This window comes from Spea bombifrons, chromosome 5 (assembly GCF_027358695.1).
Source record: "Spea bombifrons isolate aSpeBom1 chromosome 5, aSpeBom1.2.pri, whole genome shotgun sequence".
NCBI classification, from domain to species: domain Eukaryota; kingdom Metazoa; phylum Chordata; class Amphibia; order Anura; family Pelobatidae; genus Spea; species Spea bombifrons.
This window is the reverse complement of record NC_071091.1, coordinates 9,968,308-9,995,878: the sequence shown is the minus strand read 5'-3', so window position 1 is coordinate 9,995,878 and position 27,571 is coordinate 9,968,308. Positions and strand designations below refer to the sequence as shown.

Sequence of the window (27,571 nt, the reverse complement as noted above, 5' to 3'; positions counted from 1 at the left end):
GTATACTGTAAATTTTATTAATTTTTATCTTCCCTGCTGTAATATCACCATACAGTCCCACAAATGCACAACGTGGCCACACAAACTATTTGTAATGATTTTCTCTAAAATTTCATACAGATATTATATATATATATACATACATACAATCACATACACACATACATACATATACATACTGTAGAACAATCCTAGGCAGGTGAGAAAAATGACGTAAAATAAGAATGCTTTCAAAAAGACATGTTAAAGTTTATTTTTATCATTTAACAAAAAGCTAACTTAGTAAACATAAGAAAAATGTAAATCAGATGAATATTTGGTGCGACTACCCTTTGCCTCCATCACAGCATCAATTCTAGGTACACTTGCACAAAGTCAGGGATTTTATAAAAAAAAATAAACTATTAACATGTCTACGTTTGAAAGCATTGTTACATCATAGCATTTTTTCACACCTACCTAAAACGTTTGCACAGTATGGCATATAATTTATATACTGTATATATATTTTATATATAATAAAAAGCTGTGTCCGGTCTCTCTCCTGCTAAGGTTCTGTAGGAAATGGGAATAAATGATCTCCCGTACAATGAATCCTCCCCACCTCTAGATACAAAATTTAGGTTGGTGAATCATTTTGGAGAAAAGACTTGAAATCACTCACAAATCCAGAGCTGAAGTTTATTCTAATGATTTATGTACAAGTATAAGGCGGAATCACTCTTTTTTCATTTAACTCCTTTAAAAGTAGCTGTTGTCATCAAATATCACTGTGCTTACATTAGTCATGTTTAAACACTGTATAACATTAACAAAAAAAAGACATCTTCAAAATACAGATACATGTGCTGGACAGTTTCACATATTATATAAAAAAAAAACAAGTTCATGTGAAAAAGTAATATGTGCCAGTAAACCACTTTTTTGTTTTTTTTTGTACATTTTTTAATCATCATACATGATTTTTTTTGTTACATTTCCCTCTACTTTTAACATGATATGCTTAATGTAAGTTTTATGATAATAAGAGGACTCGTAGGCACTTTATTGAACTGGGCAATGATCTGCATACCATGGAGTGCAGGACCATGCGCGTTTCTAACAGGTTCCATTCTAAAGCTGCATTGACTTTCGCATGAGATCATGTTTGGATCCTCGACAGAAGGCGAGGCCTCCTGCACCATCATCATCATCATCGTTTACTCCTTCCTAACGTGGATTAAACACCAGGGATCACAAGGTGCGCTTTGTGCTTTGTAGTGGTTTGGAGCAATACCTGGAATCTCGGCTGTCACTTAGTATCCTGAGTATCGTGGGCTCGGAAGGATGATCACCTTTGAGGACACGGTCCAGCTACTGATTGCCTGGCCATTCCACTGACATAGGAATGGATCATTTCAGAAGACCATGGTCAATCACTTCATTTATGGTGGAAAGATTGCTGAGGCAAACACTAGGTAACAAAATGTGGCCAATATGTTACAGGATGATGCTTTTGAACAATATTGGTTATTGCTACAGTCACAATGGTTGATGGCCATGGGCAACAATGTCATCTCTACAATATAGAATAATGACAGTGGGGGATATGGGGCAATTCCTGAATGACATTTCATGGTATAGGGGGAGAAAGGCACCCCGTCCGTAGAGAACTTAAACAGCATGGTACATTGAGAGGTGAAAGGGGTCATTACTGACATCCACTTGACTTTCCTTTGAACGCCAACAGAAGAGCTTGCTTACGGATATCGCAAGAGAAGAAATGTCTGCTTCCAAACATGAGCTAATGCTTTAAAGCTTAATTTGGGATGTCTGGCATGATTTCGTAACACTGTAACAGTTTTCCTCCATTTACCTTTCATTCACACTTTGTCAGCTTCTACAACACACGAAACATAATGTGGCAAACGGAAGCACGTGGCAGAATGTCGTACGGAACCCGTCAAACACTTAAGACAGTACAGCTCTTTGTACAACGACGCAAGACCTTTTCCCTTTGTCCTTATTCAAACCTTTCCCTCGTTCCCTCAATAATAACGCAAGTAACAAACGGGATCCGGGGACATAGAAATATGCATGTTATAAAATACATTCTAGAAAAAAAAATAAAAAATAAAATAGAATGTTCAGTAGAAATACAAGATTTCCACCCCTATTGTCTTAAAAAGAACACGTATTATTCATAGACATGACAAATTGTAATTTATACATATTTCTCTGAGATGAAAGGCAACCATAAAAAGGCATTAAATGTATCACAATTTTTTCCGTTAAACGTGTAAAAAAAAAAAAAAAAAAGAAAAAAAAGATTAACGTTCTGCATCTTATATATAAATGTGAGACATAAAAAGGTAACTGATAACATAAATGCTTAAATCAATTATGGGGAATTGAATATCGTAGAAATAATACTTAGGTCAACCATTCGGATATGTAAAAAAAAACTGGAAAATGGTTATGAAGAAATCTTATTTTTTTTTTTTCATGATATGACATAAAATATTCATTGCAAAGCAAAACACAACTTAGCCAGCACCGGCAGGGATTTGATTAAACTTGGGCTGAACAGTGTAATTTGCGTTGTTATATTTAATTTTATTAAGTGATTGTCTTATTGTGATAAATCCTTCCATGATAAGAAGCCTTCAGACCAAGAGCACAAGGGGCAGGAAAAGGTCCACTGCTGCTTTGCCCCAACCGCTAAAGGCACTGAAACCGGACAAGATACGCACCACAGTACCATCCTGTTAAAAATATTACGTCTTTCATGAAAATCTTTATTGCTTTATTTTTTTTTTCTTCACCCCTCCCCCACGTAAAGGTTTCTCAGGAGTAAAACTGCCGTCCGGGTTCTTGCTGTGGTATTCTGTTCAGCCGTGCGACCTGAGATGGAGATGGTGGAACGTCCTGCCTGAAGGGACCTTTGGGATGGGCGTAATTGGAATCAGAGATCATTTTGTAAGAGTCGTAATTGTTGGAGCCGTCCGAGGACACCTTTTTTTTCAGTTGCTGTTCTTTCCGTCTCTGTTCCTGTCGGAGAAGTTCTTGCGTTTCCATCATAACTCTAGCGTTAAAGCCATGTCCGCCCGTGTAGCCGTTCCTCGATCCCTGGTAGCTGGAATACCTGGGGTTCTCTTTAGCGCTCTGGAAGCCTTCACCGGGGGGATATGCCTGATCCCAGGAGTCCTGAGACACTGAACTAGGATTTTTCCTGCTTTGCCTAGAAAAAACACAGAATCGGGTCATCAATTTCACATTCAACAAAAGTATTTGCTTATTAGATGTGTTGGTTCAAGAGAAAGTGAAGAATCAAACCTTTCACTGCATCAAAAGAATATAATATTTTTTCTATGCTGGCTCAAGAAGAATGATTACAATCCCCAAGATATAGGAAAAAAATGTATTCACTTGGGTGTAAGATTCCCAGAGACATCTTCAACATAAAGCATGATGCAAAGAGGTCAGGCTTAGTGCTTGGGCATTAACAAAATATACATACAGTGTTCTTTAACGCATCTTTCTGGGATACATCGTTACCATTAAACAGAGCATCTCGTCAAAGGGGCTTTCGGAGTAAGGGTGAAGGCAAAAAGCACGGCCACAGTTTGATGCGTGAGAAATACTCTCTATTAAACAGGAATCTTTTTTTTTTTGTTGGTGGCCTCATCTACTTGATCTTTTCTCCATAAGTAGACATCACTCATTTCTGACTGACGCATAGAATAGATGGCGTCTTACAGAGTCACCATTAGCATTACTAAGTAAATCCCAGAATGTAGAGCGGACAGTTCAACGATTCAGGCTAGAAGATTATATTTAACCCTTTAAGTGCTCGTGTGTTGCTTTTCTGGATACCTTTAGGAACAGGAGGGTAACTGTTAGCCACGGGGCGCAGCATTGTATTCCTACACTTCTGAGAAAAACATTTGTGACCAAGTTTTTCCATCTAGAAGACAATCACACCAAAGGTTTACGGCCACAAAGACAACCGACGCTGACGGCTGTGCCTCTGATGGATTTGGTGGATTTGAGCGGTTTCCCTCAGCCTGGCACACACTTTTTCTTGGTTGTGGCATTGCCCTCGGGAGCGGCATTAACACAGCAGTGTGCGGCTGGCTGTATCTGCCAAGCTACATTACGTTTCCGTACAGCGGGAAGCGTGAAAGGACTCCTGTAGATCGAGGGTTATTGAGGTTCACGGAAGTTATCGCCTAAAGGTATAGAAATCACAGCGTGCGCCAAGAACCTTCCAAGTCTGTGAAGGTCGCTACATAAAGCAAGACTTCTACGGGATCTCCGGTGTTTGGGAAATGCTCAACATCATTGTTAGATGTGGGACTTTCTGCACGCCAGGAGAGACTGACCCCTCAACCCCACTAAACCATACTCATACGGCAACTACAGACTCCTTATAACGGGCCTTTACAAAGAAAGTAAATACCTGACACTTACGATGTTACTTTTAATAAATAACTTATAAAAAGTGGCTTTACTGGTAATTCTTTTTTTGTTCTGATTTGCATATTTTCTTGATCGCCTTACAGATAAAACTCTTGAATGAAGGGAACCCAAAGCCCCATGTTTTCTGCATTTTTCTACACACCCTGTCAATCAGATTATTAGCAAAATGCATTCAATGAGGATTGGCCGGCAGTATTCCAGAGGTCCTGTCCGTTCCCATTGATATCCTATAAGGTCCTTCTGTAATCACATCAGATTATTGCTTTTCCATTTTGCTCAGACTCGGCTCATCAATACATTGCGAATTGTAATCGGATCAGCGAACGCGGCTATAATTCCAATACGGTTTTTGTTTAACGTACGTGAAATGACCCGACAAAACACTTCCAATATTTAATAAGTAGCTGAATCTGTGGGTTTTTAGAGAAGATCATTTCATACTTAATGTTCCCTGCATGCAGATGCAATCTTTTAGTTAAAGAATATAAATTTACCCGGGGAAGGGAAATCTCAGTCTACGTGGCGAACGCGCTGCCAGATTATCATCGTTAATCAGAAATACTTTCAGCAACACCAGGATTTTGAAATAAATGCTATGGGGTTAAAGCCAAGAATTCACTTCCAATAAGGACAAAACTCTGCAAATACTGCCGAATTTGTGATACAAAATCAATGGACAATATTTTTAACTGGATATTAATTGTAGCTGTGTTTAAAAGAAAATATATATATATATTGCAATGTCATTAATAATTTAATTCAATTAAAGTACATAGCAGGTTGAATTAGTGATGATATAGATTGTGAGAAACTATTTTTACACAGCAAGTAAAAATGAAGACTGAAATATAAAAACATTTAGAAGGCATCAAGTATTCATTATTTAGGGTGGAATGGTGAATATATGTTTCGAAGGTGCATAGAATATATAAAAGATTATATTCTTCAGGAGCTGGATGGCGTTGGTGCTAACGGGACGCTGTCTGGTGCTATATAGGGAAGGGAGGCTCGTCCGTCTCTGGGATTCAATAGTTCATAGTAAATAAGGTTGAAAAAAGAGCTAGGTCCATCAAGTTCAACCCTTTTACCTAACCTTCCTATTCTTGAGCCAAAAGAAGGCAAAAAAACCCCTAATTAAGCTACTTGGAATTCTAGTAATACCTTTGTTTCTCTCACAGTGCGAGCGTAATGTACAGGTTTGAAGTGTTTCACATACTCGCTGTTACAACATGTAGCTAAATGTCTTGTAAATGACACAAATATGCTACCCTGATTAGTCAATGTGTGAAATGTTGGGGGAAGGGTATAAAATAAGAGTTTGGGGTAAGTGCAAAATGTTGAGATGGGCTCGGCGTGGTGACTTCACCGACTATGGGCTGTTAGGTTTCAACATAAGTAAAAGAATAAGTTGTTGTGTTGCTATGGTAATACAGTAAACGGTATATGGTGTCACCTGGGTAGGGAACTGTACTGGCGCTGTGCTTGCTGGAAGCTGTCTCGTTCCTCCTGTCTTTGCCTTTGCATCTGAACTTCGACAGACACCGAATGTCGTCCGGTCTGATTGTACGTTGAGTTGTTTGGCTGGAAGAAAACAAACAATAGAAAAGTAAATTTCAAGCAGGCAAAGGGTCAATGCGCGTCCGTGGGTCATGTGCTGAATGACTGGGACTTATCTCGTATGATAGTTGACGGGAAACGTCAAACAATTTGAAAAGCACAAGATGGCTTCTCCGACTCGGGAGCACACGACTCTGTTATTTACATTGGCTCAGAAAAAAAAATCAGACTTACTTGTAAACATTTAAATTTTACTAGAAGAGCAGAAAGACAGTTCAGGGGTCTTGGAATATTTCAGTAATTACGCTGTGGGAAGAGCTCACGCAGCTGGAAGGATTTTAAGAGGTGGCAAAGTTGAAAGTAGTTCGGGTTTAATTCAGAAGGAACAGAATTCGCCAACCCAAGGTCTTCAAACTCCACGACCGCACTTACAGAACTAAGACAAAGTCCACTCAACGCCGACGGAACTCATCGTTTATCCGTTTTGGAATAGAGGCACGTCGTGAAAAAGCTATAAAGAGCACCCAGAGGAACACTCTTCAAGAACCTGTTCTGTGCCTCCACTTGTTACAGAGTGCGATGCATTCAATTTATATCCCACGAGGGACAAAATTATGCTAACACGATTATTCAAAGTTTAAAATATGGCGGGGAGGAGCAGAACATTCCGGGCATTTTAAGTGGCATCTGATGTACTTGAGATATTACAAAGGACGTATCCGCACCTGTAATAACACTCCACCGATTTATAATTATACCGACGAACGCATCAACGTGGTAACATATGGCAGCTATACTGCTTTATACCCGGGAGAGCTTTGGTCAGGGACATCGGATAGTTATTCGTCCGAACATGGAACAAAAAGCGGTGAAGAGGGATGTGGAGATAAGACGACAATGTACATTTTGGAAAACAGCTGATAGACTCAACTAACGGATATAAAAATCAAATTACATTGGAAGCCAAGGACAACACGCTAACTCTGTCGCCTACGCGGCTTTTACCATAATTAAATCCACTTATTAAAATCCTCTTTTGGCTTCTGCTTTTTAGTTTTTCACTAAAAATATTTTTGAGGTATTTTATTTCAAATTATTCATGATTAATTAGTAATGACGATAACGTCTCCGCTGCCCCACAATGGCTTACTGACCTAATCATCTTCTACCATGGAGAGGACCAACCTAACGGTGGAAGAATAGTCCTGCGGAAACTGAGAACAGCTCTTCTGGAACACAAATTGGGTGGGTTTCTAATAAATGTATGTTAATTTAATGTTAAATCGAGATCTGTATAGTTCTATATACTATCTATATAGATGAACCTGCTTTTCATGCTATCACCTAGTCGCCTCTTGTAAACAGATCCGGCATTTCACAATGTAAAGTTGATCATGATATAATTAACCACTTCAGAGTCGCTTACTTGGTAATAGCGACGGAACTTTCTACGTAAACAGCGAGCTACATAAATCTTACCAGATCCACGATATCGCAGGCGCTTTTACAAAGCCGGGCCAGGACTAATTGGAAATATATAATTATACGATACGTTCGCTAGATGGAATTGAATCCAAGCCATTGTGCATTAGAATTACAACCCTGTAATTCAAAAGCTCGAGAGATGTCCTTGAATATGTTTCCCTCTTATATTTTAAGGTTGCCAAGGGGAACATGCAGCATTTTTTTTTTCGTATCGAAAGAAAGCAATTGGTAGCAGATGTATTAATTCAGCCAGAATGTAAGGGGCTTTTGTGTACCCCCTGTGCCGTACATAAGCACAAATTGAAAAGCAATTCTCTGAAGGGCATTATGACTCTTGGCTAATGTATTACATGCAGTACAGAAATAAATGATTGTTCAAGTAATGGTTGGCCACGGATTGAGATCTTCAAGGATTTGCTAGCCCGCAAAATGCATTATACGTGTTAAAAGCCAGATATATTCTTGGCATTAAAGTTATCATCTAGCTGCTGTTTAATTTCATAGCACAATACCCCCAAGAAACGCGAGAAACGCATTTCCCCTTCATTCACGGTTTGTTCTTTCGCACATTTTTTTAAATAACACGGCACGAGGTGCTCGGTGGGAATAACCTGCAGGGACAATCGGATTTAGAAGAATAGGAACCGTTCCGTACGTTCCATCGAAAAAAAGGCAAAGGAAATGGAATAGAAGGAAAATGGTCCGGGGGGGGAGTAGAATTCAAGGGAATTATCACCAAAAAGGGACAAAAGGGTACTTTTAAGATTTGATATTTCTTGGATTTTAAAAGCATTACTGATGTTTCTTGGAACTTTCTAAATAAGTTGCACCGAACATTAACCCTTTTTACAGCATGTCACAAAGATTGTACGGTACTAACTAGATAATGCCGGCAACCAGTATTATCAGGAGGTAAAGATACAAAAGTACATGGACAGCAGCTAGAACAGCTCGGGATTGAGTTTGGTCCCCTCTGCTATAAACAGCCTCTATCCTTTTAGTAAGGCCTTCCATTAGATGTTGGAACATTGTTGCGGGGATTTGCTTCAGTTTAGCCACGAGATCAGATGCTGATGTTGGGTGAATAGGCCAGGCTTACATCGGTCCTGCCGGTTTATCTCAAAGGCGTTTCATGGTGTGGAGGTCACGGATCAGCGAAGGCCATTAGTTCTTTCAACAAACTAGTTTTATGTGGGATTCCCTTTGTGTCCTGGGACACAGTCACAATGAAACAAGAAAGAGCCTTCAAACACAAAGTTGGAAGTAGAGAATCATCTAGACTGTCATGGTAGGTAGCAGCATTTAGCTGTTCCTTCCTCAGAAACGTAACCTGAACCATGAAAACCAGCCCCCGGCCACTAGTCCTCTTCCACCCGCACTTTAAGGTTATTACTATGGAGTCAGGCAGGGGGTCTTCTCCTGGAAGCCACTAAACCAAGAGTAACCAGACTGTCAGAGCTTTACACCATCCCAGCAAAGCATGGAGATCTCAGCTTTACGTATCGGTCATGAAAATCCAGTTCACGAAGTCTAGTTCCCCGGAAGTAACGTGGTACAAAACAATCTTTTATTGTAGAAAAATAAAATAAGATCATCAATAGCAGATACCCAAAGCGGTACAAATGATGCTGGTGAAAAAACGTTTTGTGCATGTTAGCACCGGGAAGGAATAAACTATGCGAAATCATGCATTTACACACATCTTAATTAATCCTCAATGGATACAGGAGAAAAGGGGAGGAAATAATTAGCAAAAGTACATCCCCCTGCAAACTTACACGCGTAAGCAAATGTATAAAACAATAAATGTTAAAAACAATGCGTCGAGACTGAACCCATTACAAAGTAACTGACAACCAACAGAAGGATATATTGTACAAGAATACGTAAAAATTATTAGAAAATTAATATTTCAATTGGAGTGTTTTTAGAATCCCTATAATCAACCGGTAAACAAATAGTTACACAAAACAAAGTACGTCGAATTGTGAATTCCTAGTTTGGAGCAAAAATCCATTGGCTTCCAAATAATTTAACCTGTCCTCTCTCTGAAATGTTAACCCTATCTATTCCTTATATGACATTTATTTGTATTAAGATTTCAAAAAATGCTGACCAGAGTTTCCTCAACCCTTTGTGTCTCATCAGACAGTAAATCGGTATTAGAATAGGCTTTTTTTTTTTTTTTTTTGCTCATTTGCAATCGCTGAAAGATCTTGTGGTTTGTCCTACATACTGGATCTTGCACACATCACGTCAACAAACAAACCACACAAGTAGAGTTACAATTAATATACCCGTTACTGGGGCATACATCTCCAAAACGTTTACATGTCTTACACGGATGAGCACTTTGTTTTGAGCCAAGTTTGTTTTAAAGTAGATAGCCTAGCCTATGGTCCTGGCTTTCTGAGCCACCACACAGTAACCCCTGTCTACTACATCATGTATCCTGCCACCATTTAGTAAGGTAGGAAGGAGTCTCTACAATCCTTTTGATCGCATTAAGCTGAGGACTATAGTTTGTGCTTAAGATAGGGAGAGATTCATTTTCCCAAAAAACTTTGGCTTGGCCGTGTGTACCTCCATCTCTGGCCAGGCTTGGACCTGGACTGCTTATTATTAGAGGACAAACATTTATCATAATAGAACCCCCCCCCAAAAAAAACAAAAAACTGGAAAGGGTAACCAAGTGCCAGAAGGTAATCCCCAGGTTTATAAGACTCTGAAATGAAATCACTCAGTTTGGTACAAATGTTTCTCACATGGGGAATTGTCCCATGGGCACGTTCCTGATAAGGTCTGAAAAGATATCTCGAAACATATCACTGTGACGTAAACTGTAAATTAAGAGGATTATCGTTAACTGTTGTAACCAACTCATTCTATTGACGATCTGAGCCTTGCCAAATGATGAGCAAATCATCGATATAAACATCTCAACCCCCCCCCAAAAACCCATGAAAATAATGAAAAAATACAAGTTAAAAAAACCTGAAAAATGGGACTCCATCCATACTGAAATTTGTGAAGGAAGGAGCAAACGTTGCCCCTGTATCAGTCCCACATCCTTGAGACATATCTTGGAATCACATGAAAAATAATGAATGATGGAGAATGTACTCGATAGTGGATGATATAAATGTTTTCAAATGTAAATTACAAATACTATATTTATCCTAATGTTATCTAAGCAAGCCTACATTATGATGATTGTTAAATACAAAGATACTAAATCCAAAGAGACCCACAAGGAGGTAACAGACCACTCGGCATCATAAAGAGCTGTAAGTACATGTCTAGTATCTTTAAAGTTAGATCAGAGTCTCAGAACCAATGGTTGTAAATACATTTCTATTAACAGAATTGCAAATATTTATTTCAGGGTTAGATGTTCCCCGCGCCTCCGTCACTCTAGGGGTTAAGAGCTATGTTTGAATTTAAACATACCACCAATCCGCGCAAAAATCCAAATGTGACGGTTTTCTCAGAAATCTTTCTTAGAATAGACTTTTTTAAAAAAAAAGACAGGAAGCCCCCACACCTTCCCATAACAGGTTCCCTTCCATCTTCTCTGCAGGATATGTCAGGAATAAATCTTTATAAATAGATAAGATTATGAAAGAGCTCCTGTAAAAGTATCACTTTAATGATTACGGGCCTGATTTATTACACACTGTCCAAGCTTTGAACTGTTCGGTAATACATTACACGTGATAAGCGTAGGTACCAACATCTCATGCTCCCTATTTAGAAGAGAGTGATAGCCAATGTACAGCGCTGCGGAATATGATGGCGCTATATAAATCAATAAAAAATCTGAAATGAGTGTTTCTTTATACTACATATATTATTACATTATATTATTATATTAATCCACATAGAAACTGAGAACAGGGTATCGTTTAACTTTTGACAAGTACATGTCTAAGGGAACGACCAAAAGAATACTTCCGCTAACCCGCATATTAACATGGCGATAAGGCCACTTTTTAATCGGTTAATGAACTGCTTCCCGACTCGCCATCAACTCCGTTCTCCGCTGTGCCATCAACTCCGTTCTCCGCTGTGCCATCAACTCCGTTCTCCGCTGTGCCCCCAACGCTACACCTACCAGACGGGAGCATATCAGCCGAAGCACCAACAAGGGGTTAAGAGGCCGGTGACGGACAAGCGCACGTCTAACAAGCATTACTTACGCACATAAAATCATACTTTTATTGGGAAGATGATGAATTTCGCATTTAGACAATTTTCTAGCCCTATTTGTTTATCTTCGGGAATCCGCATGCCGTGTAATATTATTAAAATGATAATTAAAGCGGAAGCTGCCGTGGGCTGTGGAATAGTCTTTTGAACGATTGCGTGACAGCTGCTCCCATCGCTTGTTAAGGTCTACACCTCACCGCTTTCCAATATCCCGTAAGCGGCGTGCGTTCAGGCTCGCTTCCGACGAGCACAGGTGGCGACCATGTTAGCGCTGGCCCAACTATTACAACGAGCGGCAGATCCACCTGCGTTCAATCCGCAGATAACCTGAATAACGCCGCGCTTTGGGGGTGGCCCAACGTTAAAACGCTAATGCCACAAACCGAACTAAAAGAACGGACGGCTGGGGTGTGATTTATCAGATTTAATAAGCTTTAAGATCTTTATGACATTAGAAAACGGCAGCCCTCGTGTCATTGAATTCTCCGTGACTATAAAACTAATAATAATAAAAAAGCACAAATTAAAACGCTACAAATGTACGTGCTTAACATTTCCCAATTTAAACAATATTAGTATATTCAGTATTTCTAGCATAGGAATCAAAAATATATTATTTTTAACATGCTGCCTGTCTAATTGATAATTATAAGTCAAACTTTAACACATTGTGTTACTTTGTATATCTCATATATATATATAATTCTAGCTTTAAACATAATTTTTCCCCAGTCATCCAGTGAAAGTTTCATACGTAATGATTATTTACGGAATCCAATAATTACATTTAACTGATTTCGTATTTAAAGAAATTGCCGTTTCAGACAAAGTGAAAACAAAGTTTGACGGCACAGGGAGCTGTCGCTCACCCCGAGAAGGTAAACAGGGAGAAAGTGCGGTAATAACTAAAAGCAGGCATTTCAAATAAATTATCAGAACTACGTTAAGAATATTATATAATTATAATTATACTTATTTAACCCTTTCAGTTTATGATGGTTCAATGAGATATTTGCACTGAAGTTAAGATCAAATAGCCAGAAAAAATGACTTCTGTAGGGGTTTGAGTAGTATTCAGTATTTTTAAGGGGACCTTTACCATAATAATAAAAAAGTACTATATATAATCCAATTTTACTATTGTCAAGTGCTATTAATCTAATCGATTCACTTTGATACGCATGCATCATTTTATAAGTGGGTACACAATGGCTGTTAATTAATAAATTACTTATATTTCAGTCCGAATATTCCTTAATTTTATTTTAATTCTTCCTTTCACTCAATAAACGTGAATTTTGTTATTTTAAGTAACAAGGAAATATGATACGCCTGTAACACTGGACAGATGGGTGAGCCGGTTATTAAATTAAATTATACATAATGGACAACATGGCGGGATAACAGGAAGGCCACAGGTTGAAAGGTCACCCATACTTTGTTCTCTGACACGTCGAGGACTAGGAATACCCTCTGGAGTGGTTCTTATTGATAAGCCCCTCTCGTTACGATTACTTAATGGATGCTGTAAGCACTTACCCAAGGTTGTTCGAAGCTATACGTCCGCCTGCGTTCATCTACATCATCTTCGTGCCTCGCTTGCTGGAATTCCTGGCGGAGACGCTGTATCCGGTCATGATTGCTTGGAGTTGATCGATTGCTGCCATAAATAAAAAAAATAAATACAAAAATTAAGGATTTGTAAAGCATGTAATATGTGAAGTAATTAAAATGGCTAACGTTACGGCCATTAATATTCATTTCCAAAAGATTCCACTCCAGTCCCAAAAACTTGGTGATAAGGTATACCCCAGAAAAGTTGCAGTCGGCCATATTATTCCTTTCCTTAAAGGAACTCCCGCAACATTTTTACATCCCTTTGTAACGGTTGCATTGTTACAGATACCTTTTCTAATATAAACGGAATTACGACTAAGAAAATATATTTTCATTTAAAAGGCACAACTTTCTCCTTCAAAACATCATTAAGTAAAAGTTTGAGGGTTTACAGGAAATCCTCACCTCAGGAAACGCGGCTCCTGACGTCAAGAAGCTCCCGGATACCTCGGACGGATTACCGTCTCGATACCCTCTATAACAAAACCATAATTGCCCTTCTGCTTTTGGCAAAGCCTCAGTTACCCTGCCGTACGTGGAGCCCCGAAAAGGCTTCCAATAAGATGGGTTCATCTATTTCATCTATACAGCGCTTTGTGATTCGTTTTGCTCAAAATTTAGAACAGAAGCGATATTTCTTTTTATTTAAAATTATTGCCGATCGTAAGCTTAACTCTCAATTAACAGCCATTACGAATTTAGGAAGGTGTTTTAATTACAGCTTGCAAGGTGAAAGTCGGGTGCCGCCAGTCATAAAGGCAATTTGTCTGTCAGGCCCAGAACGCTGGCTGCGTTATTAGAGGCAATGAAGTAATATGTCAGTGCATTCAATTTACCTACTTTCACTAATCAATGGGATCACGTCACCCATTAGTTTGGTTTCCAAATAATACATTAAACAAATCAGGCCAGACGAATGCATTGTCTGCAAAAGATCAATACAAATGCACATGGATATCGCTTTAAAAATCCCTCCTACGTCTTAGCGTAATCCACTGGCGCGCGTGCAATTAAAGGGACACTTCGGCATCCCAGGGCCGAACAATTCATTCATATCAAGTACTTTCATACGGATTCCTTTTTACATATAAAGAAGAAAAATAAGAAATAGCCCAAGGAGAGGTTGCCGCTCTCTGCTCCATCGATGGCACGATATTTGGCTCCTTGAAGCGTCTGGGAATGCGCACAGCGGTATCAGATTCCTGCCCCGATCGTTCCCCCAGCCAGAGCCTTAGCTGCCTAGCAGTAAGTATATGAAACGAGACGCGTTTGCCCAAGCGGGTGAAGAAAAGGGCAAATACCTATTGGAGCATATTCCAGAATTTCCCCGACGCAAAGGGGGACACCACATAAAAGTCAAAGGGACCTCACAGCGATTATATGCTATAAAGGGCATATCAAGGCTGAAGTGTCCCTTTAAGAGTTTACAAACCATTTATTATGGCATTTAAATAAACGTGATGCAACAATGATGAAATCTCACACCTTTAATACCTAAAAACAAAGCCACCAAAAGGGCAGTCTAGTCCTCATAAATCATTTTAATAAGCATTGTCTCATTTGCGTGAACACCACTGTAAATCAACACATGCATCGTTACATATTTGGAGACCGTCCTCTCATGTAACTCCTCCCCTTGGCTCCTCCCACTGATAGCAGGAAGCATACTTAAGTACACAGAACCGTAAAACGCATGATTTGGGGAAAGTGACGCATCAGATTTAAGTACGCAGGCGTTCAGGCATCTCTAAATTCCTAACACCAACTCCGTACCCGGGAAAGCACCGACTACGATGTGATTATTCACACAGCGCTACGTACGGTTTATATTAGGTTACAGCGTGTCCCATTTACAACGTATTTGTTGTGATAAGAGGACCCGTTGCCAATTGGAAACCTGAGGCAGCCTAATATTTACTTGAGATAATCTGCAGGAAGATTGATGCTCTGAATATTCCTGTTTTGACATCTTTGGATATGTGAATCAATCAACAGAAACTGGAGACAAAAACAGAAGGTCAGCCTGAACGGCCGGCGTCGCCTTTTATAAAGTCCTGAGAAGCGTAATTAAATTCCTGCGCGTGTGCAGCTTTAATCTTCCTGTCATTGAAAAGACAGCGCCGGAGTCCAAATCAAAGTTATTTAAATGATCTGCTATAGTCATAGAGGGGATAGGTTTCCCGGGAAGGCTTGTAACTTTTTACAGCCAAAAATGAAGTGTTAAAAAGTTGAAGTTCCCATTATGTACTTGATACTTCCGATGGAGTTTATTCTTTAGAACTTTATATTTAATCCTCATTTAGCTTTATTTTAAAATTAATATTCCATCCATTAAAGCATCATTCCTAACCCTCCCCAGAAATAATTTTTTTCATCGGAAAATGTTGCTTCATTCATAGTTTTTGTGTGGAACGCTTAATTATCATGTGACACAAACTCAAAAGCGTCTTAAAAAATTGTGTTTTTATGAGATTTGACCATCATAGGAAAGAATAAAATGACAAATCTGCTAATTATAAGTCACCAGCAAAGAATAAATGACTCCTTAAAGAATATTTAACAGGGCGGGAAACATCCTGATGACAAGACCCATCTAACAAAGATATTAGAATGAATAGTCTTGAAACGTGTTTTGATATTAGTTTGCAATAGTATTTTTATTTTTTTATTTTTTTTTACTATTTTTTTAAGTGAAGTAAAATTAAGTTGCATCAAAGTCTTATTTTTTTTTCCACAAAAAGTTTTATTTTGGTCCAGTAAACACATTAAGAATTTACATTTTAGTTAAATCCCTGATTTTCAATCTTTGGCCATAATTAGAAATGATTAAGGAGACAAAGAATAATTGGGTTGATTTAAGGAGGCTGGAAATATGAAAGGGAGTCTGATAGCGGAATTCCGTAGTTATGGATTTATGTTGGGGATTAGAGAATTCCTTGAAGTTATAACGTCTAATGAGAAGGTTTGGTTCTGAGAATATAGTCAGGGTTTATTTTTACCCACTCTCGTTCTATAGTTGAAATCATTTTTTGGCGGGCCCTACCTATTTACCCATTGTACAGCGCTGTGGGTTATGATGGCGCTATATAAATCAATAATCATAATAATACTTCTATTTAGCCAGATTTTTGCTTATTTGGGAATACAATTATGTATGCAAAACTAACCCTGCAATAAATATTAGCAATTCTGTAAATTTACAAAGATTACTGTGCAGCAAAAAAATAAAATGAGAAAAAAAAACCCCTAATATCATGATTGCCTAGAATGGCAATTAATTTAGTAAAATAATAAAATCCCTTTAAATTAATTTTATGGAACTAAAATATCACCGACATCTGGAAGTAAGACATGAATACAAATGAGATTATTGATATGATAATAAGCCAGGATATTTTTATAAAAAATAAAATAAAAAAAAAAGAATTTTTTTTCCGTGCAGGTTTCTTGAATCTTTAAATTGTGATAATATTTTTTATTTTAATTACCATAAAAGGCAAAGTAAATTGTTGAAATGAAAACATAAAGATGTTTTATAATGCAGCTCAACGGGGAATTAGTCATAATGTAGCAATATTTATACCGATACTTCCGCATAATAATTAACTACAAAGCTTGGCGATATGATACACAATATTATATATAATGATTTTTTTTCAAAGTATCTTTTGAGAGTCTGAAATTATGTACAATCATTAAAAAAAAAAGTTCCCCATAGCCTAAAATCGCTGAATAGATTCTCTTACACACGATAATGTCTCCCGACAGGGAGGCAGCCACTTTCAGTGTTATATGAGACTATTTCACAGGGAGCTTAAAGGGGGGAAAATAGTTTTTTCTTTGCGTGTTGAACGTGTAGTATGGCATAGTGTAGTATAGTGTGGTATGGCGTAGCGTAATATAGTGTAGTGAAGTGTAATGTAGTGTAGTATAGCGTACGGTAGTGTAGTATAGCATAATATAGTGTAGTGTAACATAGAATAGTGTTGTATACTATAGTGTAGCATTGAATAGTGTTGTATACTATAGTGTAGTATAGTATAGTATAGTGTAGTGTAACAGAATAGTGTTGTATACTATTGTGTAGTACAGCACAGTGTTGTATAGCACAGTGTAGTGTAGCATAGCACAGCACAGTGTAGTGTAGTATAGCAGTGTAGTGTAGTATAGTATAGCACAGTGTAGTGTAGTATAGCAGTGTAGTGTAGTATAGTATAGCACAGTGTAGTGTAGTATAGTATAGTATAGTGAGTGTAGTACAGCGTAGCGTAGTATAGTGTAGCGTAATATAGCGTAGTGTAGCATAGAATAGTGTTGTACAGCATAGCGTAGTATAGTGTAGTGTAGTACAGTGCAGTGCAGTATAGTGTAGTATAGTATAGTGTAGTGTAGTACAGTGCAGTGCAGTATAGTGTAGTATAGTATAGTGTAGTGTAGTACAGTGCAGTGCAGTATAGTGTAGTATAGTATAGTGTAGTGTAGTACAGTGCAGTGCAGTATAGTGTAGTATAGTATAGTTGCACTGAACTTAAGTGGATTATTTGATATTGTTCCAATAAACCTTTATCGGCAGACAGACGGTCATGTGATGGCGAGTTATTGATTTATGAGTTAAGCTTATCTAACCCACCAAGACTTATTTTATTTCTCAAAACAGTCTTTGTGGTTAGTTAAGACTAAGCCATTCTATTTTTTTTTTTTTATTATTATTTATTTTTAACTACAAGGTAGTAAATAAGGACTTGATGTCGGTCTAATCCACTGGGCTAGAACATGTACTTGCAAGTAAATACACAGATGCAAAATACACTGTAATGTTTTTTTTTTCTGTTTTCTGAAGCTGTTTTTTTCATTTTACCCATAAAGCTATGAACAGCATGCGAGTATCTTAATAGTTTGGGGTGACTTATTTTTAAATCTATACATAAAAGGTAACAGGGACAATCTTATAACCTTGGGAAAAAAATGACTAAAAAATGTATTAAAACAGAAAAATATATTTTTATCGTTAACCGGTGAGATACAAAACTGCACAGGAGGGGGAAAAATTGGACAATTTAGACATTTTGAAATTAGGTATAACAAGATGTGTAATTGCTAGGCGAGCCATACTGCATTTTACCCATAGAGCGCTTCCATTGAAGTGGATGCTGAGATTGCCGGCAAAAAGGTATAATTTTCTGTAATCATTTTTGGTGTTCAAAGTAATTACGGCTCAACTGGAAAAGCCTGCGGAAGAACAATGACACCCAGTCCAAGAGGCCTGACCTCTGGCGAGGGGCTGTATTTGACCAGGTGGGTGTACGGAGGGGCTGCGGGTTCTAAGTATTCCCAGCAGAGGTCAACAGTAAAAATCTGAAGCGGCTCTAAGTTAAATAGCAAGCAGAGAGATGTTTAAAGCAATTTTGTTAAAGAAAAAAGTTACTATTTCCTAACTATATTTGCCAAAAACCAGCTAGAAAGTACAAAGATCACAATATTTTGGGGCAGGGCAAGACTTAAGCATCTCTAGGGAAAGAGCTACATTTTGGAAAACTTCGAGTACAGCTTGGGGTAACGAATACATCGATCCAGCTACTATTGTTGATAAATTAATGTTTTAAGTTGCAATAAAATTCATTACGGAACCCGGTAAGGCATTCGGAAGTAGAAACCGTATAATATTTCTCCAACTTCTTGTGTACACTTTGTGACTTTTAGGGCTGCGGTACGCGCACACTCAGCATGAATTTGATCTCTTGCCTCCCTCACTCTATAAATGAACAGAATTACTCCGTACAACAATGTAGCAAACGTCCGCTCCAAAGAGCACTCATCACAAGCGAACGGGTTACATTGGACTCTCTAGACATCCATCCCTGGCTTTTGTGTTTTCCTCCAATGCATATCACCAGGAATTGGCATTAACCTCCGACATGCCGCCCACTTTCAACTCTGACTTAACCCTGAACTTTAACACTGTGGCCATGCTTGGATTTCAACCACATCGTACAGATTTACTCACTCACTTTTCTCCACACCAGCATGTCTGCGTTATTGTTAATTTTTCGTTTTCCCCCTCCATGTAACGTCACCATATAATCTGCTAGCCCTCTATAAATATACACTGTAATAACTCCTACCCGGCTACAGACATAAAATGAGTTACCAGCAACTATTAACGGAAAGACACCCAGCGTCAAATCATCCCTACAAGCGAACCCTGAATAATTGGGGTGAGGAACGTTTGCGGTTCGTGAAAAGTTGGCGCGGAGGCATTTTATCAGACTTCACACGCAGGCCGAGGAGATCGTTTTACGGGAAACAAAGGGACAACAGAAGTTGTGCGAGACGGGATTAATTCCAGGGCTTCTGTACAAAACGCCAATGTATTACTAAGCACCAATGTCAAAACCTCACCAGGCAGTACATCATTTTGTAAATTATTAACATCCTCCACTAATGAAGACGCTTCCTTCATGAAATATTTACGTGCCGTACTTCAGGATGTTTGCCAGCAGTGACAGAAGGTGTATATGATGAATATGGCTTTTCGGGTCGGGTTTTTCGCCCTCGATTCCCTGACGTTTACTCACAGGGATGAAGCCGTAAAGGCCTGGTGTTTTGACCGGCTTTATGAAAGAGCTTATGGGGATATCACACTATATGAAGGCCCCTGGGAGGGCTGCGGGTCAAAGGGCTGACCTCTGTTAATGGCAGCAAAGAGACTGCTAGGACTTGATTCAATTACCGTGTTTTTCAATTAGCCGCAAGGATCAATGCATGTACTAAAAGGTCTTTAGCAAAATGATCAGTGTAGACAAGCAAGTGGAAGGGGTTTATGAAGGCACTAAGGTAGTGATAGTCTGGTGAGAGGGACACTGACAGCCCCCAGAAGCCCTTTAGATTCGTCACGCTTTCCCAGCACCTGGTCGTAAACACCAGCCACGGATCCATCCACAATGACCTACATCCATATGATCAATGCGTCTGTAAGGGGGTCAGATCAGGTCAAATAGCGAATAGCAAAGGGTCTGGGTGACCCAAGCACCCTCTGTTTAACCCCAATACTCGTCATTAGCCTGTGTTGTGAATTGCTATCTTTCTTGGAATGTTCTTCTAGATCGTAAGCTCCTTAACCTTCAGTCTACTAAGTTATGCGATGCACTATTTGCCAAGTCCTGTTTACCCATGGCGTACAGCGCTCCAGAATATGATGGTGCTACATAAACCTATAAATAACATCACTGTCTGATCAGTAACATTAATGAAGCCCTATTCTCAGCGTGAACATCATGCATTATAATACATCGGGGAAGGGATTAAGAGCAAGATTCCACGTTTACAAAATAAGGACACATAAAAAAAAGAAAAGGCTTGTTTTGTACAGAGCTCTATTATGATTTTCGCTAACGAAGTCTCCTTGGGGAAGACAGAAGAGAAATGCTGCAGGGTAGGAAGTATATGCTTTGAAGCAACTGGGTCAGCTCTCAGAGAGCGGGGAAGAGTTCTGCGCTTAATTCTGCATTCGGATCTGAAGACATCAAATCACATCTTTATAAGCCTTGGAGCCGCGGGATTCCATTTAACTGAACGCGGCAGACATATTCCACAAGACACCTCAATAATACATTATGTTCTTTTGTACAGAGGATGAGACTGTCAGTTAAAACGGTAACGAGTGCCGGCGCGAAACAGTTTTAACTCATTACTGCAACGCAAATGGTTGCAATAAAAAGAAAACTGGAAGATTTACCAGATCAGGTAAAGAGTTCTGAAGTGGCGCTATCGCCATGGTAACTAATGGAACATGGCTGCTTCATACACCTTGCACCGGAACTACGTGTTTGTACATAGCCCTCAATATTACTACCAGCATCAGGACATTTTCTTATCAAATGTTATGTGGATCAAAAATATTTCATATGGTCTACTAAAGAATATCATTCAGCTACTACCCCTTATAACACGCACTGCTGACCGGCCAGGGACTCCTAGACCTATCTCTGACCTTCGCTATTATACACGAGTACTGACCTCTCCTCATATAAACAATGTGCCCGTCGGAAATGGCCTCAGCACGCCTGTTGTGAAACCAAGTTGTTGTGGGATGGGATCTCAAACTAACTGTTTTTTTGTGTCCCCCTTTCCCCGTATACACTATATTATCCTTTAATTCCAAAAACCTCCAAAAAACACTTACGATACTGCTATATATAAGTGAAGTAACATTGTCAGCCGTTCGATGTTCCTTCAATAATTTGTTCAACACACAGAACAGTGGTTGGGGTCTCTTTTTTTTTTCTTCATAAAAAAAATGACAAAATAGAACCCAGGATCCTACGTTCTTCGGACCCAACCTGTTTATTGTTTGTATATTGGGTATGATTCCCTCCAGCGCAGGCTGCCACCTTCACATTTTAGAAGTTTGAGCTCTCAGGCTCGTTGCTATATCCTATTATATGGTAATCTATGTATCCTAGAGTCAATTAACCCAAGCGAGGTGACTAGATACGTCTTTAAGTAACCCTGACAAAGGTTTATGAGGTTTACAAGAACTTTCAGCACAAGTCACAACATTCAGCTATTCATAACCCACAAATTTAGTACGCAGGCTTAACTCGTGAACCGCGGTATTTAAAGGATTTAAAACAAGAACAATACTTAGCAGCAAAGCAACCCGGGTGAGCGGCTTTAGTATCAGCTCTAGGTAAAGGTCCCATCTACAAATATTTTAACGACCTGCGCACAGACATGATGAACGGTGACCTGGGTTAGTAGATTAGTGAAATTTATTGGTGTAACAGGAAACCGTTCCCCTGTTCAAAAGTTATGTCATGTCTTTACAATGTGCTTAAAAAAAAAACCCCAAAACATTTTAAGGATAACCATACTTTGAGAATTATGTGCCGGCTGTTCACTAATGGTGGATCGTACGGTGTTTGAGAAGGTCGGATAGGAGTTATCTAAGTCTTCCCAGCCTACAAACATGTATCTGAAAACATGTCCTACCTCAATGGGAAACCATTCTAAAACTCTACTAGGCAGCAACGTGGACTTTTTGCAGGAATATTATTTAGAAGTTTATTTCGGGGTGATAACATGATAGATAATGTGTTAAAAATACAGAAGTTCAGTCTTTGGGTTTTAAGACACAGAACGGATCAGAGCCGAACTTCTAATATCCTACCAACACGCCCTGAGCCGATTACCCGCCGGTGAGGAGCGACGCAGCTCCCCAGCGACTAATACAAACACGGGCAGATGTTACCTTCTGGCGCATTATCTAAAACAAGGTAAATGTTTCCCGGAATATAGTAATTTTCCATCAGCCTAGCTGCGCATTATCCTTCCACTTGACCTTTCAGGAGTAATAGCTGCAGAAATAAGCTCTATTTTATAAGAAAAAGAAAAAATTCCATGAGTCTGATATCCCCCACTTAACGCAAAACAAATTCACCTGGGATCAATTGTCCTTTAATATGCCCAATTACTTAGTAACAAAAAAATGGATAAAAAAGGTCTTGAGGTCAGTTTTTTTTTTTTAATTTAATGCCATTTAAAAACAAACACCTGACAGGTTCCCCAACAATTTCACCAAACATAATAAAATTAAATATATATATATATATGAAGTCCAAAGAATCTTTTGGAATCTATATATATATATATATATATATTCGTTCACAACTTTCCTCCAGAAACAAGGAGTTAACGGGGTTTTACAATCCCCTGTTTTGCTCAGGTTCCAAATCCAGTGATCCCCCGTGACCGTGTATCTAAATCCGGCGAAAGTTAAATATTTCATTCAAACGCTCATTTACGTGACCATAGTTGGCAATAACAATACATTTCATAAAAATACATTTATAAATGCTTGAAAATGAACCAATATATCAGCGTTTTTGGCAAGCCTCCGATATCACATACATAATTTAATGGTCTAACAAATCACTTCCTTTACACTCTTATTTAATAACAATTCTCGGCTGGAAATTAAATCCCCTTGTCCAACAAGATTTAAGACAATACTAATTTCTAATACCTTTTAAAATGATTTCATCCGCTCTGAAACGGCGCCGAACCTTTTTTTTTTTCGGTGACCAGAGGCGAAAGCGGTACATCGACGAGCGACGCCGCCACTTCGGAATTTTTTGGGTGACTTGGATAATTCCGAAACCCTATTGTCGTGTATAGAAGACTATTTTTTACTTTTGCCCTAGTTTACACGGAAATGTATTTAACGCAATTATTTAAGTAGTGATTTTTCTTATGAAAAATGTTAAACAATAATAATAATTACAATTAATGCTACAATGGAAAGCAAGGAATGTCTGTTTAATTATTGCGGAGAATCGATGTTGGAATAACGCGACCTTTGATAGGTAGGATGTGGACTGCGGTCTGTTATTTGCTTCAAAAGAAACCATTTTGCTCAGAAACAACTGGTTTCGTTGGACTCTTTTTTCAAGAGGTGACCCAAAACGGGAGCATCTGTTCTAAATATGAGCAAATTAACCATCTCCGTGTGCATGACGTGGACACCATTACTAATCACCATCACTGACTTTTTAACCTTCTGGAGGTTCTGGCGATCATCTCAAGCACTCCAGTTACCCCGGACTGCAACTCTTAAAGCCTTCAGGCAGCTAAAAGACTTCTCAAGCATCAATGGGGAGTTCTAGAGGCTCTAAAATAACCAAGTAAACGTCGCTCACTGAGGATACCTATCCCTGCCCAAGTAACTACGTAATAATAATAATAATAATAAATAATTGAAAAATAAAAATTGTTTAGACTCCTGGTAGGATTTTCACGCATGTCCGAGCGCACCGGATTCTTCTTGTTCAAAGTAAAGTCAGTGCACTGACCAATTTATCGCTTGTTAACCCTAAACCAAACCAAAGAGATGTCACCGAGGGCACACGGTCGCTCAGTAAAATATAAGTGACAGGCATAATAATGGCGAGAACATCTGCAGATGTGGGGAAGTAAGGGGTTCTCCACACATCACGGAGCGGCTCCAAAGTCAACTTTACTCTGTCACTGGGAACCGATAGGAAAAAACCAAACAAATAGAACGGGACAGCTTGGCATCTGGGGAAAAGGATATATTTAGAAATAAGCAGGAAAATACACCCAATGCTACATATTATAATGGACTACTGTGCTGCTGACCACTTCAATACCCCCCCCCGCCAAAAATATATAATATATTTTATATAAAGTGTAAATATATATTACATATCCACTTGTACACCGTAATATATTGCACCAGCGTTGAATGCAAATAGGTTTTGAGATGCCAAGGCAGTAAGCCCCATCAAAATGGCAGCTGCCAGTCACAGGAGACCCGACTGCATCTCATTGTTCGTTGCTGTCGGTGCGCTGTCGGTCTCCGTCTGCACGCCTTTGTTTGCGTGTTTGTGTCTTTCCCTGTGATGTGTCATTCTGTATGGCAGTGTGTTTTCGTTTTACATGTTTCCCTGACTGGGTATGTAACCGCGCGTCGCTCTCTGCCTGTCAATCTCTCGCTATAGACAGAAATCTACGTTCGCACACTTGGGAACACTCGGGGTACGACCTGCGAGTCTCAGGCTTTTTACCCCAATCTCAGTACTCCTTCCTAAATGTATATAAAACAGGTCATTTTAAGAGACAGGGTCAGTAATGGCAAGGGGTGTCGGGCAGGACTGACAACTGGGAGAGCACCAGATCAACTCCAGTATATTTCATTGTTAGGCGCAACATTCTGGAAGCCACACATTCACTGGGGACCACATTGTATACGAGGACAAGACAAGTGACAACCCCCCGCCAAAAAAACCTCTTGTCTGGGTTTCCCCAGCTTAGGACATCTACACGTAACACTATAAATAGTAAAATGAGAGATTTAACCATTTAACACACCTTGTTTCTCTAACACCAGAGATAAGTGCCATTCGCTACACTGTGATAATCCTGCACGCTGACTGTTCAGAGACTGCACGGACATTCTATCAGAAGTCTCCTCCTTATTACTTTTAATTTCTCGTCACCGACTTGCAGTCGCTGGGCAACTAAATCGTCTGAGATGGCAGCGCAGTTCTTGGCAGGCTGGAGTGATCAAGGGGGTCTCTTCAGGCTTCAGGAAAGCCGTAACGGAACATCACAGGGGCTTTAATGTGAGAGAGCGATGAGTAGAGAGACATCATTCCACCCCGGCACCTGACAGAGAGCTAGAAAGGAGCTGTCAGAATAACGGGGGGAATGAACACCACCCAACCTCCTTTAAGGGGACTTGCTTCGTAACATTGTTTTCAAGTAGCCATTAAACTTCAAATGTACAAGATCTTAGAGGCAGCCGGGAAAAAAATAATTGGCAAGCTGCCATGACTGCATATAATTATAATCTTTTTATGTTAATGTGAGGGAGTGGTATTTCTATAGACGGAGATATAAAGTCGCAGTAGAACTTAGGGGTCGGTAATAGTTCTAAAAGATTATGAATAACATTATGGGCCTTATGTATTAGAAATTATTCTTATATAAAGTAACTCAATCATATTAACCAACGGAAAGTTCCTACCAGGTGTAGGCCGCAATGTTCTTTATGAAGGACATTTGATTAAATGCCCCATAAACGACTTCTACAAGCCTTGCCACGGACACCGGTGTTCCGGTACGGACACTGCCTACCCCTGAATGAAGCATTCCATTGGTTGCTATGGTGATAAGAGCACTTTTCAAGATGCCAACAAGCCTCACTTTGTATACCTTCCTTATCTATCGGATCTCAGTTGTCCAAGGCTTTTGTCTCCAAAACTGGTGAAGAGCGTCTAGATTTCTCAGGGATGACTCTTAACCGTACGCTCATGTAAGCCATTACCCGGGCAGGCGGTTCAATATTACGAGCCATGTGGCTACTGCTCAGAGGATAATCCTGTTACCTTTTGTAAGTCCTACCAACATCGAGTCATTAAAAGTAACGGCCCAAATGCTTTTTCTTTTTATCTTACTATATACATATATATATACACACAAACACACAATAACACAATGTTCAGACCCACTGTGCCGTGGATAACTTGGGCCCTCACCAAACCCTTCTTGTGGGCAGTCAATCAGAAAGAGGTCATATGCACAACCAAATGTATTCCAATTACAAGGCAGCTAATTAAAGTGCAAATTAATTAACAGGAAATCTTAGACCGGCCGAGCTGAAGAATACAATGACTGGCACATTTAGTTTATAAACATATAAAGAGGAGAAAGTATGTTTTAGGAGACAGGACCACTCCACAGACAGGGCTTATTGTATATGGCTATTGTTGCACGACCGCTTGCATATGGTTAGTGTGCGACGATATGATAAATCTTGCTCCTAACTCTTTAGAACACTACTCATTCCGCTGCACTCTCGCTAATCCAGCACAGAGACCGACCCATTCATAAAAGAGTTGATGTGTTTGGTGCTTCTTTAAACGCGGTTCCATGAATCATGTCAAAATAAATACAGACCCTTGTAAAAGGAATCCGTGGTCTGGAAGATCGAGGACAATAGGACAATACTTCCACATCGCAGAATAAAACAGTTCAGAGGCTTTAACACCGACCTCTTAAAAGCGCTGAGGATCAAAGTGTCAGGATTCAAGCGATTGAATTGGCGCAGTACCCCTCGCTAACTGCGCATTATGAGGGCCGGGTCGGCCCTATAGGAGGAGGATTTATTAAAAAGCCATAAAGTGCTTTCACATTTCCACGCATGATTTGTTAACAGGTTCATCGAGTGTCCAAAGAAAAAACGAAAACATAAGGATATGTATGTATCCTAATTATCCATATATAGTGAGTAAATGGGGCTGGAAATGCCCAATAATCACTTTTCTACTATTCTTCTACAACGCGACTTTTTTATTGATTTCTATAGAGCCATCACATGCTGCAGCGCTGTACAACGGTTAAACAGGACTTATTTGTAGTGCATCATATAACAGGACTTACAGAAACAAAAAGTGATAAGGGCCCTGCTCAAAAGAGCTTACAATAATAATGAAAAAAAGATAATATATGGGTAAAATTCAATTTTCTGTGCTCCACCTGCATCGTTTTATCCCGGGTAGAGGAGATTTCTTAAATTAACACTTAAAATTAAAAGGGCCTCCTACTCCTCAAAGGATCTCCACTACCTCCATCTCTCTGCCATCAATGACCTAGGGGCCACCTCACCTTATCCCAATATCATTGGAAGGGCCACCTTGGCAGTGAACTGGTTAAACTGTAC

At 39.3% G+C, this 27,571-nt stretch overlaps 1 protein-coding gene across 5 annotated transcripts in view; it reads right to left on the bottom strand.

Moving 5' to 3' along the window:
- Nucleotides 1–2,468: 2,468 nt before the first annotated feature.
- Nucleotides 2,469–27,571, bottom strand: part of PARD3 (par-3 family cell polarity regulator) — a 229,993-nt gene continuing 204,890 nt past the window's right edge. For all 5 annotated transcript variants that reach the window (XM_053468226.1, XM_053468228.1, XM_053468227.1 and 2 more), the window contains 3 exons: nucleotides 13,252–13,372; nucleotides 5,915–6,042; nucleotides 2,469–3,220 (listed from right to left, as the gene is read on the bottom strand). In XM_053468226.1, coding sequence (XP_053324201.1) covers nucleotides 2,827–3,220; nucleotides 5,915–6,042; nucleotides 13,252–13,372 — 643 coding nt within the window. In that variant the 3' untranslated portion in view covers nucleotides 2,469–2,826. The remainder of the gene's footprint in view (nucleotides 3,221–5,914; nucleotides 6,043–13,251; nucleotides 13,373–27,571) is intronic.